The 18,411-nt window shown below is 38.7% G+C and overlaps 1 protein-coding gene across 1 annotated transcript in view; it reads right to left on the bottom strand.

Annotated features, from left to right (window-relative positions):
* Positions 1-10,001, bottom strand: part of LOC135103821 (dipeptidase 1-like) — a 52,443-nt gene extending 42,442 nt beyond the window's left edge. Inside the window, exon 1 of the mRNA XM_064010622.1 lies at positions 9,813-10,001. Coding sequence (XP_063866692.1) covers positions 9,813-9,994 — 182 coding nt within the window. The 5' untranslated portion in view covers positions 9,995-10,001. The remainder of the gene's footprint in view (positions 1-9,812) is intronic.
* Positions 10,002-18,411: the final 8,410 nt, after the last annotated feature.

The following is an 18,411-nucleotide window of genomic DNA, read 5'->3' as shown; positions in this document are numbered from 1 at the left end:
TGGATCTTAGGCGAAGTTCTTTTATACTGAAGAGATGCGAGGAAGTGAGAGATTTTTAGTAAAGTGCAGGAAAGATTAAGATTCTTATTTTTTTTTTTTTAAGGAGTGAAGGGACAAGATCAAGGAATTTTAAGTAGCGAAGTTAACCTTTCACCGCTACAAGAATTTCCTTTTTTAATACCTTTATTTTTATTTTGTTTTGTGCTAAGCCCTCATAAATATTTCTGTAGCTTGAAAAGACAAAGTTAACCTTCTTTTTCTCTTCTCTTCTCCCCTGCGTCTCCCTGCAAACAGTCTTCACAGTGCTAGGAAGGTTAAGGAAGGACGACTGTAGCTACCAAGAGAAAGGTTAAGGTGAAGCTATTCGACAAGGAAGGGAAGGGAAGAATTAAGAGATTTTTCAAACTACAGTGGAGATGAAACCAAACTTTCTTTTCTAGACCTACTTTTTTATCATTATTATTCTTTAAAAAGTAAAAAAAAACGATAAAAATTTTCAAGTATAGGAGTTAAGTACAGATTCTTTAATACTGAAAGGAAAGGGAATTTTAACTGAATCAGAAGCAAAGCCAAACCTTTTCTTTGCCGCAGTGCAGGAAAGACGAAGGCCTTTTTAAGATGCAAAAGGACAAGACCGAGGCATGTTAAGTAGCCGCGTTAAGGCCAAAGCCGAATTCTTTAATACCGACAGAAAGGGAGGAGTTGTGAAGGCAAACCCAAACCATTCGTTTTCTGTAGGTCTGTTTTCCTCAAAGTAGAGACAAGAACAGAACCTTTAACAACTAGAGAAGTAGAATTAAGGCCTTTTTTTTTTAATACTAACGGGAAGGGTGGAGTTGTGAAGTGAAGACGAAAGGAAATTTTTTCTAGGTCTGTTTTCCTTAGAGACAAGATCAGGACTGTTTGACAAGTACAGATAAAACCAAACTCTTCGACATTAAAAAGGAAAGAATTTAGAGATTTTCAAATGAAGTGTGAAGTGGAGATTAAGACTAAACTTCTTTTTTCAGTACTGAAGGAAAAGGAGAAGTGGAGAAAAGATCATTTATTTTTTTTCCAATGAGGCAAAGAGAAAACTAAGATCCGTTTTCCTATACTGAAGTAAAATGAGGCTTAAGACTTTTTTCACTGAAGTGGGGGATACATCAAGACTGTTTTTAAGATGGAAAGGAAAAATCCAGACCTATTTTGCTTCGAAGAGGGAGTGAAGGCGTCACCAAACACTTATTTTATACTGAGAGTCAGAAGAATAAGTTTTGTTTGTTTGATTTTTGCTTGTTTGTTTTTTGCTTGTTTGTTTTTTTACTGAAGGGACTGAAAGAAAAGCAAGACCGAGACTGAAGTGGATGCAAGATCAGACACCTTTCTGTCGAAGTGGAAGAAGTGGAGAGTTGACAAGGAACATTTTTTATCAAAGTGAATCATAAACCAGGAATTTTTTTTTACTTGAGTAGAGAAAAAGACATGAAACATTTTTTCTGGATGTGAAAATAACAGAAGCATTTTTAAAAGAAAAAAAACTATAAACTATTTTTAAGTTTTATCAAAGTGGAGAAAATACCAGAAGCTTTTTTTTGGATTAGTGAAAACACTAGAAACTTTTTTCATCGAGGTGAAGAAAAGACAAGAAACTTTTTATCAAGTGGAGAAAATATCAGAAACTTTTCTCACTGACGTAGAGAAAAGACCAAAATTTTCATTATCGAAGCGAAGGAAATACCAGAAACCTTTTTTCATCGAAGGAAAGAAAAGATCAGAAACTTTTTACTGAAGAGAAAAAAAAATCGCAAACATTATTTTTAAGAAGCAAAAGGAAGATCAAGATATTTTCTAAAATGAATGTAAGAACAAGAACTTTTAATGAGGTGGGGACAAGATCAACTTTACTTAAGAGGCGGACAGAAGAGAAGGAAGAACCTTTGCCGTTTCCTTACAGCAGTGGAGGTGAAGTACTTAGAGCGGAGTGGAGACGAACATTTCATTGAGGTGGAGGAAGGTTTTTTTTTAATCCTGGAAGCAAAACTAAAATTGTAATGAAAGAAAAACGTTGTTGAGAGAGAGAGAGAGAGAGAGAGAGAGAGAGAGAGAGAGAGAGAGAGAGAGAGAGAGAGAGAGAGAGAGAGAGAGAGAGAGAGAGAGAGAGAGAGAGAGAATGTACTAAAAGGTCAGTTCGGTTCACTGTTTGACAATGCAGTTTCGGTTCCCCCCCCTCTCTCTCTCTCTCTCTCTCTCTCTCTCTCTCTCTCTCTCTCTCTCTCTCTCTCTCTCTCTCTCACCGGGCTTTTTTCAATCCCAGGCAAAGGTTGCGCACAAATTTTTGGATCCGTAACGTCACAATATTATTCTATTTCTCTTCGTCCTGTAAAATAAAATATAAAAAGTCAAATAATCAAATCTCGTGTGGGGATCTAATTTATCATTTTTCTCATATATATATACAATCCTTTTTTTTTTCCCAAGTCCAGATACAAAATGGTTCAAATCTGCGGTCAGGAAATTGTCTTTTTTTTTTCTTTTTATCTATTTGTCTCTATTTCTTAAGTGTATTATTCGTTGATCTGTTTGTTGTTGTTTTTTTTGTACTATTTTTTTTTATCATCTTTTTTTTTTCGTTTTCTTTTGATTATTAGTGTTCTTGCTCCTGTTATTATAGTTGTCGTTGTTGTTGTTGTTGTTGTTGTTGTTGTTGTTGTTGTTGTTGTTGTTAGTAGTAGTAGTAGCGGTACAGAACGAAGAATAGTAGTAGCAGTAGTAGTAGTAGTAGTAGTAGTTAGTAGTAGTTGTTGTTGTTGTTGTTGTTGTTGTTGTTGTTGTTGTTGTTGTTGTTGTTGTTGGTAGTAGTAGTAGTAGTAGTAGTAGTAGTAGTAGTAGTAGTAGTAGTAGTAGTAGTAGTAGCAGCAGTAGTAGTAGTAGTAGCAGTAGTAGCAGCAGCAGCAATAGTAGCAACAGTAGTAATAATAATAGTAACATCATTTCTATTACCATTCCCACCATAATCACTTTCATCGCCTCTTTTTCCCCCTCCAGACCGACATACAGGGTGGGGCAAAAAAAAAAAAAAAAAAAGACAGCTCGGTATCTTGGAGTGGTACAGTATAATTCACCATCCTTGTATTTTTTCGGGATACAGGGTGGGGCAAAAAGTCGAACAAATTGTGGCAGTGTAGCTTTTCCTTTTTCCTTTTCACCTTTTTTCCTGGAGGCCTCATATTTTCCCTTTTTCTCGCTATTTCTCTTTCTTTTCTTTTTTATTTGCAATGGACACAAGAGATCAAAAAATGTCTAGCGTGAATATATTTCCTTTCAAATTACAATCTCTCTCTCTCTCTCTCTCTCTCTCTCTCTCTCTCTCTCTCTCTCTCTCTCTCTCTCTCTCTCTCTCTCTCTCTCTCTCTCTCTCTCTCTATTAATTTCTCTTCTAACACACTGTCTCCACTCTTACTCCTCCTCCTCCTCCTCCTCCTCCTCCTCCTCCTCCTCCTCCTCCTCCTCCTCCACTTGATCTTCTTCCTCCTCCTCCTCCTACTCCTCCTCCATCTCTTGATCTTCTTCCTCCTCCTCGGTCTCCTCCATCTCCTCATCTTCTTCCTTCCTTCTTCTCTGTTTCCTTTTTCTCGTTCTCGTCTTCTCCTTCGTTCTCCTCCTCCAACACACCTCCTCCTCTTCTTATACTCAGCCTTCTCTTCCTCTTCCTTCTCCATCACACCTCCTCCTCTTCCTCTGCCTTTTCCACCACATCTCCTCCTCCTCCTCCTCCTCCTCCTCCTCCTCCTTCTGCTGCTCCTCCTCTTCCTCCTCCTCCTCCACTACCGCTCTACTTCCTTCTCCTCCTCTTCGTCCTTTTCCTCCTCCGCCACCGCACTACTTTCTCCTCCTCCTCCTCCTCCTCCTCCTCCTTCTCCTCCTCCTCCCCCTCCTTCGTCTCTCTACTTCTAAAACTGGAAGAAGTAATAACTAACCTGTATGATTAATGAGATCCCAGGCGGCGTATCTAGCTTCAGGTAAGTACACACACACACACACACACACACACACACACACACACACACACACACACACACACACACACACACACACACACACACACACACACACACACACACGAGTCGTCTCATCCATCTTAGTAGTGAGGTAAAGTACAAGTTTTTTTTTTCGTAGTTAATTGGTGAAAATATTATATGTGGGAAGGAAAAGATGGATTTTTTTTTTGTGGCTTATTAGTGTTCTTATTTCTTCTTTGTGACTGTTTTATATTGTTTGTTTTATTGTTTTTTCTTTCTTTTATTTAGCTTCATGTATTCATATTTATTTACTTCAATTATTCATTCATTTCTTTATTTATTTATTCCTGGGAAAGTTTCTAATCTGTATATATATTTTTTTTTTCAAAGTAACATTATTTTCTTCTCCTTTCAAATGGTAATAAAAAAAAACAATACCGCAATACAAAACAAGTAAAAAAAAGTAACAAATAAAGAAAAGCAAAAGAACAGCATAGGAAAAAGAAAAGTTACACCAATACTTTTAGCAAGAGAAACAATACGAATAGGGAAATGCAAAGAAAAGTGAGAAAGAAAAATATATATACATCACAAACAACACATAAAAGGGAAAGAAAAATGAAGAGGATGCAATAACAACAGTAAAGCAGAGAGAGAGAGAGAGAGAGAGAGAGAGAGAGAGAGAGAGAGAGAGAGAGAGAGAGAGAGAGAGAGAGAGAGAGAGAGAGAGAGAGAGATGGCAAACAGAAATACAGGTAAGCAATAAGTAAGAATAATGAGCACGTCTGTACCCTTTCAATACAAAAGACGCAAAAAACTAACGACCCGGGAATGATACGACTCTCCCCCTCCTCCCTCATTACTCACCTTCCCCCCTTCACCTCCCCTCCCACCCTTCCCCTCTCCTCCCCCTCCACCTCCCTTTCCGTCAACAGAATGATCATGTGTATTTTCTCTTCATTCAACTCTTCTTTCTCTCTCTGTCAGCAATGAATAATAGTAAAAAAAGAAAATATTCACGATTTTGTTTCCTTAATTTCATTTTTCTTTCTCTTTCTTGCAATGAAAACAAAGAAAACAATAAAAAAAGTCTCAGATTTATTTTTCATTCAAATCTTCTTTCACTCTTCGCAATGAAAAATGTTAAAAGTAAGTTCATTTTCACTTTCCTTCCTGATTTATCTTCTCTTCTTCTCTTCTCGATAATAAACTGTACAAAATATTCTGCCTTTCCTCCTTAGTTCACTTTTTCCTTCTCTCTTAACAAAAGTAAATAAATAAATAAATAAATAAATAAATAAATCATAAACATCCTTACTTTTTTCTTTCATCCAACTCTAATTTCTTTTCTCTCAGTGAAAAAAAAAATTAATTCTCATTTTCCTCCTTCATTCAATTCTTTTCTCTTTCTTCTCAATAAAAAAATCAATCCTCTTTTTTCCTCCAGTTTATTGCACGCTCTCTTTCTCTCTCTCTCTCTCTCTCTCTCTCTCTCTCTCTCTCTCTCTCTCTCTCTCTCTCTCTCTCTCTCTCTCTCTCTCTCTCTCTCTCCTCAATAAAAACTGTATTCTCATTTTCTTCTTCCAATTTTATTCATCTGTTTCTTTTAGTCTTTATGATAAAAAAAACTACATTGATTTTCATTTTCCTCTTCCATTTCACTACATTTTTCCCCTCCTTCAATAAAACTGCATTCTCATTTTTTCCTCCAACTTCTTCCTTTTCCCTTCTCATCTTTTTCTTTCAATTTATTCATCTTTCTCTCTTCTACCTAAAAATATTTAAAAAATTCACTTTTCTCCTCTATTCTATCACACTTTCTCTTCTATTCAACAAAAAAGAACAACATTAATCACCTCATTTGCCTCTATTTTATTTTTTTTTCCATCTTTCTCCAAATAAATAAGAACGATATAATTCTTTCCTTCTTCCCTTGTCTTTCTTCTATTTTAACCTTCTGTCTTTCCTTATTTAAACAAGAGCTATACATTTTCTCCTCTCTTTCTTCTTCCCTTAACTGCTTTCTCCCTCTGTTTTACTTTTCCATTCTTCTATAACGGAATAAAACTACATTATTTTTTTTTTTCTTTATTCTTATTTTATCCTCAGTTTAATTTTGCAATTGTTTTATATACATATATATTTTCTTTTTTTGGGGGGAGGAGAGGGTTTGACATGTGTATTAAACAAAGTATCTTTTTTTTTTTTTCTGTACTTTGCTCTTCTTTCCTTCTCCATTTCATAGCTTCATTTTATTCCAAATCAACAATAACTGTCTCATTTCTTCTTATTTCAATTTATCTGTCCCTCTCTCTCTCCTTTCTCTCTCTCTTTCCTTTCTTTTCTCTTGCATTAAGCACATTCCTCTTTTATTTCTTTTCTTTTCCATTCTTCTGTCACGAAATAATTTTTGCATTACTTATTTTTATTTCTGTTCTCGTCTTTCATTTCACAGTTTATTTATTTTTCACCCGAATAAAACACACACACATACAACATGTTTCCTACTTTTCTGCACCTAACCCTTCTTTCCTTCTCCATTTCACGCCTCTATTCTACTCCGAATAAACAACAAGTGCATCATCATCCATTTCTTATTTTTCATTTATCTCTCTTTCGCTCTCCCTTCTCTTCCCCTCCATTTCACTTTCCCATCCCATCCCCTTATTCCCTCCTCTATCATTCACTTCCCTCCTGCGTGCACCGCCTCCAATAGTCTCCCTGGAACTAAGAAACCATTTGCTGAATCTCTCTCTCTCTCTCTCTCTCTCTCTCTCTCTCTCTCTCTCTCTCTCTCTCTCTCTCTCTCTCTCTCTCTCTCTCTCTCCAGCTGCACCAATGTTTTTTTTTTTTTTTATCCTATTCGCTATCGATACTAATAAAGCGAGTGTTATTTTTGTGAATCTAACGTTACTTACGATAGAAGAAAAGACAATTGTGTGATCTAATTTCTTTTTCTTTTCTCTCTCTCTCTCTCTCTCTCTCTCTCTCTCTCTCTCTCTCTCTCTCTCTCTCTCTCTCTCTCTCTCTCTCTCTCTCTCTCTCTCTCTCTACAGTATCTTTGAGTATTCCTATTTTTCATTTTCTTTCTTTTTTATTCTTATATTCTTCAATGGAAAAACAAATATTGTCTCTACTTCTTTTTTTCTTTTTTTTTCTATCTCTCTCCCTCTTTCTTTATCTCCTTCCCTTGCTCTCTTTCTTATTCACCTCTCTAATCTATCCTTCTTATTTTTCCATCCACCTGTATTCTTTTATTCTTCAAAGGGTGGCAAGGGTGTAAGTGTCACGGTTGAGAGCTAATTATAGTGTATACTGAGGTTCTTGTTAAGTTAGGTGAATAATTTAAAGATTATAGTAATGGTTATGGTGGTGGTGGTGGTGGTGGTGGTGGTGGTGGTGGTGGATGGGTGGATAAGAAGAATGTTTTTTTTTCTTTTCTCTGCTTCTCCACTTCTTCCTCCTCCTTTACCTTACACACGTCACTTTCTTCCTCCTCCTCCTCCTTCTCCTCCTCCTCCTCCTTCTCCTCCTCATCTTCATCCTCTTCCTCCTCATGTACCTTTTACACCACCGCCAACTCCTTCTCCTCCTCCATCTCCTCCTCCTCTTCCTTCTCCTCTCTTCTTTACCATCTTCATCATCTCCTCCTCCTCCTCCTCCTCCTCCTCCTCCTCCTCCTCCTCCTCCTCCTCCTCCTCCTACCTTGAGCTATTAATGGGTTTCCAAGGAGACATCTCTCACTCCTCATATTTTCTCTCGTTCTTATTTCTAAACCATAACTCTCTCTCTCTCTCTCTCTCTCTCTCTCTCTCTCTCTCTCTCTCTCTCTCTCTCTCTCTCTCTCTCTCTAACATGTACATTACTGAATGAATTTTTTTTTCTTTCCACGTAAAAAAAACGCCGAAAAAAATGAAATCCACATGAGGTGAATTCTTTTTATTTTATTCTTTTTTACTGCAGCTTTCTTTCTCTCTTTCTTTCTTTCTTTCTTTCATTCTTTCTTCAATGTTAGTCTGTTTCGTATAATGGCGGAGGTGTACTTGTTCTTTCTCTTTTATCTTTCTGAGCGATTATTTTTTTTCTTAATATTTGTTGTTGTTGTTGTTGTTGTTGTTGTTGCTGTGGGCTTGGGTGTTCACTCTGTATATTAAACCTCGCTTTATCTCTTTCTCTCTGTTTTCCGTCAATCTTTTCCATTTCCACTTATTTCCTGTCTCTCTCTCTCTCTCTGTCTCTCTCTCTCTCTCTCTCTCTCTCTCTCTCTCTCTCTCTCTCTCTCTCTCTCTCTCTCTCTCTCTCTCTCTCTAACTGTACCATCCTTATCTTCCATTTTTGTTTGTATGTATGTCTGTATGAATGTCTCTCTCTCTCTCTCTCTCTCTCTCTCTCTCTCTCTCTCTCTCTCTCTCTCTCTCTCTCTCTCTCTCTCTCTCTCTCTCTCTCTCTCACTGTAGATCATATTCCCAGAGAGAGAGAGAGAGAGAGAGAGAGAGAGAGAGAGAGAGAGAGAGAGAGAGAGAGAGAGAGAGAGAGAGAGAGAGAGAGAGAGAGAGAGCAAATCTTGTAATTCAGTATTCTGCATTTTTATTCTTTTTTTTTCTTTTCTTCCTCAACAACGTAACTTTCGCGGCGTGTGTTTCCCTCAGGTATTAAGTCGCAGGTAATTAGTGAAGGGAAAAAACGTGCAAAGGGGGGAAAAAAGGGGGCAACACAATCCATAAAGTTTCCTTTTTTTTTTTTTGGCAACGGAGAAGGAAGATCATGGTGACTTGTTTATTTTGTTTCTCTCTCTCTCTCTCTCTCTCTCTCTCTCTCTCTCTCTCTCTCTCTCTCTCTCTCTCTCTCTCTCTCGATTTCCTTCTGATCAATCTATTTTTTTCTATTTTTTCCTCTCTTTTTCGTTTTTTTCTTCTTGTTCTTCTTCTTCTACTTGGTTTGTGAATATTTAGTTTATTCTTCTCTTATCATTGTTCTTCATCACTGCTCTCTCTCTCTCTCTCTCTCTCTCTCTCTCTCTCTCTCTCTCTCTCTCTCTCTCTCTCTCTCTCTCTCTCTCTCTCTCTCTCTTCATCCTACTATTACTACGATCACCACCACCACCATCACTGCCACATTAGCCTTCCGTTCTTTCATCCATTATTAGTGCCCCCTCTCCCCCCATTCCTCTCTCTCTTAATCCCTAGAGTTTTCTCACTCAATAGCCTCTCCTTCCCTTCCTCCCTCCCTCCTTCCCCCCTCTCTCTCTCTCCCCCTAGCCTGAGAAATGGCCTTGCAGACACTGAGAAAGCTCCCTTGCGGAACCACAGTCTCTCCTAAGAAAGAAAACGAGGGAAGAAAACGTGAGAAAGTGGATGTGTTAGCGAGCAGCGAGGTGCATCAAGGGGCGAGGCGAAAGTGACCCTGGAACTGTACTTTATTTGCTGTGCGAGTGAATGCGTGGGTGAGTGAGTGAGTGAGTGAAATATTACATGAATATATGGGCATGAAAGGCAACAAGACAACCATTTCTTAGGAAGGGACTCGCCACGTGCAGACCAACAGGCTTCCTCCAGCTTCTATACTCCTTACGTTCTTACTCTACATTCTCTCTCTCTCTCTCTCTCTCTCTCTCTCTCTCTCTCTCTCTCTCTCTCTCTCTCTCTCTCTCCTCATGTCCCTTAAGTTCCTAAAATAAATTCTCTCACCTTACGTTTCTCTCATTTTACGTTCTCTCAAACATTATGTCCGTTTCGTTCTTATTTAACATTCCTCTAGGACTCTAGGTTCTCTCATCTATGTATCTTACGCCCTTACTTTACGTTCCCTTACCCGTCAATGAGGGGCGAGGAGGCGAGGAGAGAGCGGGCCGCCTCTAGTCTCTCTCTGTGGGACGCCTGTGGTGACACCCGCACAGGTAGTGGGGTAGCGTGGCACCCGCCTGGCACCACCACCACTACCACCACCACCACCCCCAGCGCCACCACCACCAGTGCCGCCATCACCCGTTCCATCGCTGAAAGAAAACGAGAGGCTTCAAATTCAGGGTTTTAGAGATTCAGGGGTTAAAAATTCGTGGTTCAAAGTTTCAGGGTGAAGGATTAAATTTCTCAGGGTTCGGGGTTCAAGGGCAGAGAGGTCGAGATTCAGGATTTCGAGGATTTATAGTTCAATGATTCGAGGGTTCAAGAGTTCAAGGCTTTTAGAAGTTGAGTTCAGGGATTCAATGTTTAGGTTTCAAGTATCGAGATTCAGGGTTCAGGGGTTTCAGAGCTCAAAGGTTTCAGGGGTTTCGGGGTTCAAAATTCTTAAGGGTTCAGAATTCAGAGTTCGGGGGTTCAGAGTTCAAGGGTTTCCAGGATTTTCGGGGTTCAAGAGTCTTAAGGGTTCAGAATTCAGGGTTCGGGGGGTTCAGAGTTTAAGGGGTTTCACGGTTTTAGGATCCAAGGGTTCAGAATTCCGGGTTCGAGATACAAGATTCTGTGTTCTAATCCATCTAGAGAAAGAGAGAGAGAGAGAGAGAGAGAGAGAGAGAGAGAGAGAGAGTACAACTTCCTTGAAAACTTTATGAGCTCAAAGTTACAGTCAAGTTACGGAGTTTCTGGTACTGTTTTTACCCCAAAGATTTACTTCTCTCTCTTCCCTGAGTGATGTGTAGTACAGGAGCCTCCCTCTGTCTCGTGTGTTGGCGTGTTGCTGTGCGGTGTTGTGTTGTTGTTGTGTTGTTGCTGCTGTTGTGGTGGTGGTGGTGGTGGTGGTGGTGTTACAAGGCTATTTTTCTTCTCTCTTTCTGTGTTCTGTTGTTGTAGTCTTGTCACGCGATCATTTTCCCATCCTTTCCTTAACTTGGGCGTGACTCAGAGGAACGAGTGAGGAAGACAAGGATTAAATGATTGGTTCGTTGAATTTTGCCAAGAGAAACAAAAAGGAAAAAAAAATTAAAGGCTCATTGAGAATAATATAGCCCACAGAGAGAGAGAGAAATGCTGAGAAAAATATCTAATAGCATCTTCAGAGAGAGAGAGAGAGAGAGAGAGAGAGAGAGAGAGAGAGAGAGAGAGAGAGAGAGAGAGAGAGTTAGGACAGGTCTAGTTGAGTTTGCTTGGGTTAGGTTAAGTTAGGATATGCTGGATCAAGTTATGTTACGCTAAGAGAGAGAGAGAGAGAGAGAGAGAGAGAGAGAGAGAGAGAGAGAGAGAGAGAGAGAGAGAGAGAGAGAGAGAGAGAGAGAGAGAGAAACTGACGAGGAAGGCCCAAGTTCCTGACAATGACGGTAATGTGAGGTGACGAGTGTGTGTGTGTGTGTGTGTGTGTGTGTGTGTGTGTGTGTGTGTGTGTGTGTGTGTGTGTGTGTGTGTGTGTGTGTGTGTGTGTGTGTGTGTGTGTGTGTGTTTGAGTGACAGTGTGTTGCCTCCCTCGCTCACAAAAATGTAGAGAGGTCACAGCCAGGAGCAGCTTTTAAATAAGTTATACAAGACTCAAATGATCATAATGATCATGGATAATACAGAAAATGGCGATAGGAAAAAAAAAAAAAGACTCGCATGAAACACTACAAAAAGATTAAAAAAAAAATTTGATAGACTTAACTAAACTGAGAAACTTTCCTTCTTTTCTTCTTGTTTTATTGACTTATTGACAAACAAGAAGTTTAGTTAGTTATTTTTCCACTTTTCTCCCCTTCCTTGGTCAGTTCCCCTTGACAAACTAAAGGACCTGAGAATAACAACACAAGGGAAGCTGCAGGAATCTAGTAGGCCTACGCATGGCAGTCCCTGTAAGGTGTTTTGAAGGAGACTGCACAGGAGATGAAAAAAAAAGAAAAAAAAATAGCAATGATGATGATGATGATGATGATAATAATAATGATAATAATAATAATAATAATCCCACCGCCTATTCAGAAGTTCACGTTCATCTGGGTCTCCTTTTCAAGCCAAGTGAATGAAGCTCTGAATGAAAAATTAAAGAAATGAAATGAAATGAATGAATGAAATGAAATGAGAATACCAACTCGTCTTCCCCCCTTCCGCCCGTCTCTCTCTCTCTCTCTCTCTCTCTCTCTCTCTCTCTCTCTCTCTCTCTCTCTCTCTCTCTCTCTCTCTCTCTCTCCTGCCCTAAGCTCACACATTTATTTCTTGTCCTGCCCCGTTTAATCCTCACAAAGAGACCACAACACATTTTTTTCCTCCTCCTCCTCCTCCTCCTCCTCCTCCTCCTCCTCTTCTCCTCTTCTCTTCCTCTTCCTCCTCCTCTTCCTCCTCCATTTTTCATATCCTGTCTTTTCTGTACAGCGTTCAAAAAGATCCCCAACATCCTATCTCTCTCTCTCTCTCTCTCTCTCTCTCTCTCTCTCTCTCTCTCTCTCTCTCTCTCTCTCTCTCTCTCTCTCTCTCGTTCATGTATTCCCAGTTTTCTTCCTATTGTTTTTTTTTTCCTTCTTCTCTTCCGTTTTCTTTTCATTGTTATTTTTATTTTCTTCGTTTTTTTATTTTCTCTCCTTCTTCCTAGTTTCTTCTTCTATTTTTTTATTTTTTTCTTCTTCCTACTTCTTTATTTTTCTCTCTTTGTTCCTCTTCTTTCTCCTACTTTTTTTCTTATTCCTTCTTCTATTTATTTTTCCTTCCCTTTCTTCCCCTTTCTTCTTCGTCTTCTTCTAGTCATTCTTTTCGAGTTCTTCCTCTTTTTCTTTCTTCCCTTCATCATTTATCTACTTCTTTATCCTTCCCCTTCTGTTCCTTATCCCATTTTCTCTCCTTCCTTCTCTCTTTCCTTCCTTCCTTCCTTCCTTTCTTTCTTCCTTCCCCTCCTTTCTTCCTTCCTTCCTTCCTCCTCCTTCTTCTCCTCCTCCTCCTCCTTGTGACATACTGTCCTTAACTTTTCATGCCCAGCAATTAATCTTTTATACAAACTTTATTCCCAACCAGTATACCTCTAAAAGTTAGGAAAGGCAAGGATAATATACTTTTAGGAATATCGTGTTAGGGAAGTGAAATAATATTCTTGTGTAGGTTGGGTTAGGTTTATGTTGGGTTGGGTTAGCTTGGGTTGGGTTGGGTTTGGTTTGGTTTGGTTTGGTTTGGTTGGGTTGAGTTAGGTTAGGTTTGGTTGAGTTTGCTTGGGTTAGGTTGAGTTAGGATATGTTGGATCAAGTTATGTTACGCTAAGTTAAGTTAAAACAGATTATGTATTGTGTAGATTATGTATTGTGTTATATTAAGTTAGATTGACCTATAGGTTACTGTAGGTCACGTTAGGTTAGATTATAAGTAAAGATAAGTTAGGTAAGTTTGGTTAGGTTAAATATAAGTTAGGTTACGTTTACTTAGGTAAGGTTAGGTTTAGTAAAACAATGATAAGAACTAAAAAAAAATAAAAACTACTAGTCTTAGATTAAAACTACACGAAGGAAATAAAGGGAACAATGATTACATTTACTTATATATTCATTTATTCATTTATTCACTCATTCTAATAAATTCTAGTGACGGACATTCATTCATCTTTGTCGTTTCATTCCCTGCCTTTCAATTCTGCTTCCGAGTTACCCCCACATCTCTCTCTCTCTCTCTCTCTCTCTCTCTCTCTCTCTCTCTCTCTCTCTCTCTCTCTCTCTCTCTCTCTCTCTCTCTCTCTCTCTCTCTCTCAAGGGTCCCACGCGGCGATATGTTACCCAGGTCTTCTGTTGCTTCGTTTCCTTCTCCCTCCCACTGAGTCCCTTACAACTCCCCTCTCCCCTTCTTTCCCCTTTCCCCCTTCCCCTTCCTCTCCATCCAGTCTATTTTTTTCCTAGTTTCTTTATTTTTCTTATTTGTCTCCTTACTTTTTTTATTCATTTTGTCTCATCCACATTTTCTATTTACCCTTGTTTCTTTCTTACGGACACCAATCTTCCTTATTTTCCTTCTACTTTTCCCTCTCTTCCTCCTCGTCCTCCTCCTCCTCCTCCTCCTGACCTTCCTTATCCTCTATCTCTATTCTTCCTCCTTCTCCAGAATATTTTCATCTATTCATATCGTTTTCTTTTCACAGTGTTTCAATAATTACCGGCACCATCGTCACCACCACCACCACCACTATCATCATCATCATCGTCATCATCATCTACACTCCTAACACCTTCCTCATTTATCTCTGTCATCTGTCCATTCAAAGACACGCCAGTACAATTTTTTCGTCATCTCTCCATCATTCGTTTATTTTTATGCTTTTATTCAGTTTGCCTCAATCATGTATAGCTCCCAGTCACACTTATACATACATACATACATATATACATACATACATACGAGTACATACATACATACACTAATGAAAAATACAGAAAATTACAATAGAAAAAAAAAAAGTCTCGCATGAAACACTACAAAAATAATAAAAAAATAAATAAATAAATAGATAGACTGAACTAAACTGGCAAACTTTCCTTCTTTTACATACATACATACATACATACATACATACATACGTAACTACATACTGCATATATACTTACTGAATAAGGTTAACTAAAAAAAAAAAATGAATGCAGTGATTTTAAGTCAAATTTAAAATATATGTCTAAGGAAAAAAAAATAAGCAAGTGTATTCCTTAAAAAAATAATACACAGATTAACTTCACCACAAACTACACCACTTGGAAATCTAGATATGAAATTGTGCAATGAAATGTTTCTGAAAATACAAAAGAAAAGTTATCAATTTTTTTTTCTTTTTGTTTTGTGAAGTACATACATACATACATACATACATTCAGACATTCATACATACGTACATAAACTTAATACAAACCATCACTTGAAAACCCAGCAAAGAAGAAATACGTAATAATGATGATGATGATAATAACAATAATAATAATAATAATAATAATAATAATAATAATAATAATAATAATAATAATATTAATGATAATAATAATAATAATAATAACAACAATAATGAAACGTTGGAGTGGAAACATAAATACAAAAGCTATCATTATAATTTTTTAACGAAGGTATTCAGGTAAAGGAAAAAAAAGACGAAAGATAAAAGATAAACAAAAATACGACTCACACAAATAAACAAAATAAGTAAATACAAGGAAATTAAGAGTAAATATAAGTGAATACAAGTGTGCAGCGAACAGGAATTCCAAAGTCAGCTGGATTCAAGGCATTTTTTACTTCAACATCTACTTTTTTATTACTTCTATTCGCGAAGAGAGAGAGAGAGAGAGAGAGAGAGAGAGAGAGAGAGAGAGAGAGAGAGAGAGAGAGAGAGAGAGAGAGAATCAGTTTTCAAACGTTTGGTGTTCTCGTTGAATTTTTGTTTCAAGGCGTTTCTCTCTCTCTCTCTCTCTCTCTCTCTCTCTCTCTCTCTCTCTCTCTCTCTCTCTCTCTCTCTCTCTCTCTCTCTCTCTCTCTCTCTCTCTCTCTCTCTCTCTCTCTCTCTCTCTCTCTCTGTGTGTGTGTGTGTGTGTGTGTGTGTGTGTGTGTGTGTGTGTGTGTGTGTGTGTGTGTGTGTGTGTGTGTGTGTGTGCGAGTAAGAGTTTGTGAGAGAGAGAGAGAGAGAGAGAGAGAGAGAGAGAGAGAGAGAGAGAGAGAGAGAGAGAGAGAGAGAGAGAGAGAGAGAGAGAGAGAGAGAGAGAGAGAGAGAGAATATGGAGGTACATAACTAAATTATATTCGAGAAGTACAACAAAGCAAAGTAAACAAAAGAATTAATAAACATGTGAGTGAATAAATAAACAAATAAAGAGATTGTTGAATAAATAAACAAACAAATAAATAAATGGATAAATAAATAAATAAACACTGAATTCAATTAAAAAAAACAAGAGCAGGGAAAAAAGGGACCAACAACAACAACAACAACAACAACAACAACAACAACAACAACAGCAACAACAGCAGCAGCAGCAACAACAACAACAACACAAGGCATGCACGCCACGGAAAGAGGCCAGGTGCATCCCCCTGCCAATCCTAATTACTACAGGGCTTCCAGGTAAATTCCGGCCAGGTAAATTCAGCCCAAGATGATTTATCCATAAAAATCCGCCTCAAAAAGCTATTTCCACCCGTGATGAATTTCCCTTAACCTAACCTAACATAACCTGACCTGACCTGACCTAACATAACTTAACCTAACCTGCCTTAACCTAAGCTCACCTAATCTAGCCTGACCTGACCTAACATAACCTAACCTAACTTGTCTTAACCTAACCTAACATTACCTGGCCTGACCTGACCTAACATAACCTAACCTAACCTGTCTTAACCTAAGCTAACCTAATCTAGCCTGACCTGACCTAACATAACCTGACCTAACCTGACTTAACCTAAGCTAACCTAATCTAGCCTGAGCTCACCTAACATGACCTAACCTAACCTGACCTAACCTAACCTGACCTGACCTAACCTAACCTAACCTAACCTAATCTAGTCCGACCTGACCTGACATAACCTAACCTTATTTAATTTAACCTAACCTGATCAAACTTGACCTAATGTAATTTGACCTTCTCATAACCTAACGTGACAAAGATAACCTGACCAACTGTAATCTAACGTAACTTAAAGTATTCTCAACCTAACGTAACTCAACCTTACGTAACCTAATTAACATAACCTAACTTGTCATAACTTACTAACCTAACCTGACCTAACCTGACCTAACCTTCCATTAACATTCTTTTAATTTAACCTAACCCCTTCACTTACCTAACCCAACTTAATTTGCCACGAAAAGGTTTCATCTTCTGGAAAGTCTTGTGGGGAGGAAATTTAGTGTTGAAAATTCACGTGGAGAGGAAACTTACTCTGTACAACTACGGAAGACCGGAAGGGAAGGAGGCTGGGATGGTACACTGAAGGGGGAAAAAAGAAAGACGAATCAAGAAAAAAAAATGGGAGATGGAAAGAAAAATGAATAAAAAAAAAAAAAAAGGAAAACCGCTTAACTCGCAGCTCTCAGAAAGTCAAAGAAAGAAACAAACAAACAAAAATATATATATAAAAAGAGAAAAACTTAGTCTAGTTTCAGGAGTGTCTTGAAATGCATACTCCTCCTTTGAAACAAGCCAGGACAGAAGCCGACGATAAACACACTTCTTGCACTCACTCCCGTTGTTTCACATTTGCATAAGGAGAACACAAGAACATAAAGAGACCCAGGCAAGCTGCAAGACGCCACCAGGTCTCCATACACGTGGCAGTCTCTGTATAAATAAACATGTCAGCCTATTTCAAACCACGATACGCAGCCAGAAATGTTATTCAGTCATGCATGAAAGAAAAGAACGTTAATATAAGACAGGAAAAGAAACAAAATGAAAAGAAAAAGAAAAAAAGGAGAAAAAGGGAAAAAAAAGGTAAAAAAAAGGTAAAAAAAATTATAACATCAAGCAAATAACAAGAACACAAACACCAGCAAAAGAAAAACAAGAACAAGATCAAAGGAAAGAGAAAGAGAGAGAGAATACGAAGAAAACAAAAAACAAAACAAAAAACACGAAATACTACCACCACCACTATCATGACCACCACCACCACCACCACCACCACCGCCACCACCCCGTCCTCTCCTCCTCATTCACGAAGTCGCTCACCGGAAAACATGAACATAATGGCCGTGGAATTATACATTACTATACACGGCAGGCGAGGCGGGCGGCGTGTGGTGGCCCCTTAACGTGGAGGACGGCGAGGGGGAGGGGCGAGGATGACAGCGATGAGGAAGGACGAGAAGGTAGAGGAGGAGGATAAGTAAGAGGAGGAGGACAAGTAAAAATAAGTAAGGTAACTTAAAACACCACCACAAGCTAACAAAAAGAAAAAAAAGAGGAGGAGGAGAAGGAGGAGGAGGAAAAAGATCGAGAAAAGGAAGATTAAGGAAAGATGAGGACGAGGATAACAAAGAGGAAGAGGAAGAGGAGAACGAGGATGAAAAGGATGACGTGGATAGGAACAGGAGGAGGAGGAGGAGGAGGAGGAGGAGGAGGAGGAGGAGGAGGAGGAGGAGGAGGAGGAGGAAGAGGAGGAGGAGGAGGAGGAGGAGGAGGAAAGACCGAGGAGGATAGGGAGGAGGAAGATGGAAAGAAGGAGGAGGAGGAAGAGAAGGAGGAGAAAAGAACAAGGAGAACAAGAGCAAGAAGAACAAGGAGAAAATGGACAGTTATCAGTGAAACGAACACACACACACACACACACACACACACACACACATTGGCTGACTAAATGAATGACTGAATGGTAACTTAAAGCACCACCACAAACTATCAAAGAAAAAGAAACAGAAAAAGAAATAAAAAAATCATACAGTAATAGAAAACAAAACAAAAATACACAACATTAATGCAGTTTAGAGGTCAGCACTGCCTCACGCTGCCTGCTACACACACAACACACACACACACACACACACACACACACACACACACACACAC

This window comes from Scylla paramamosain, chromosome 9, assembly GCF_035594125.1.
Source record: "Scylla paramamosain isolate STU-SP2022 chromosome 9, ASM3559412v1, whole genome shotgun sequence".
NCBI classification, from domain to species: domain Eukaryota; kingdom Metazoa; phylum Arthropoda; class Malacostraca; order Decapoda; family Portunidae; genus Scylla; species Scylla paramamosain.
The sequence above is the reverse complement of the archived record's forward strand: the minus strand, read 5'-3'. Positions and strand labels throughout refer to the sequence as shown.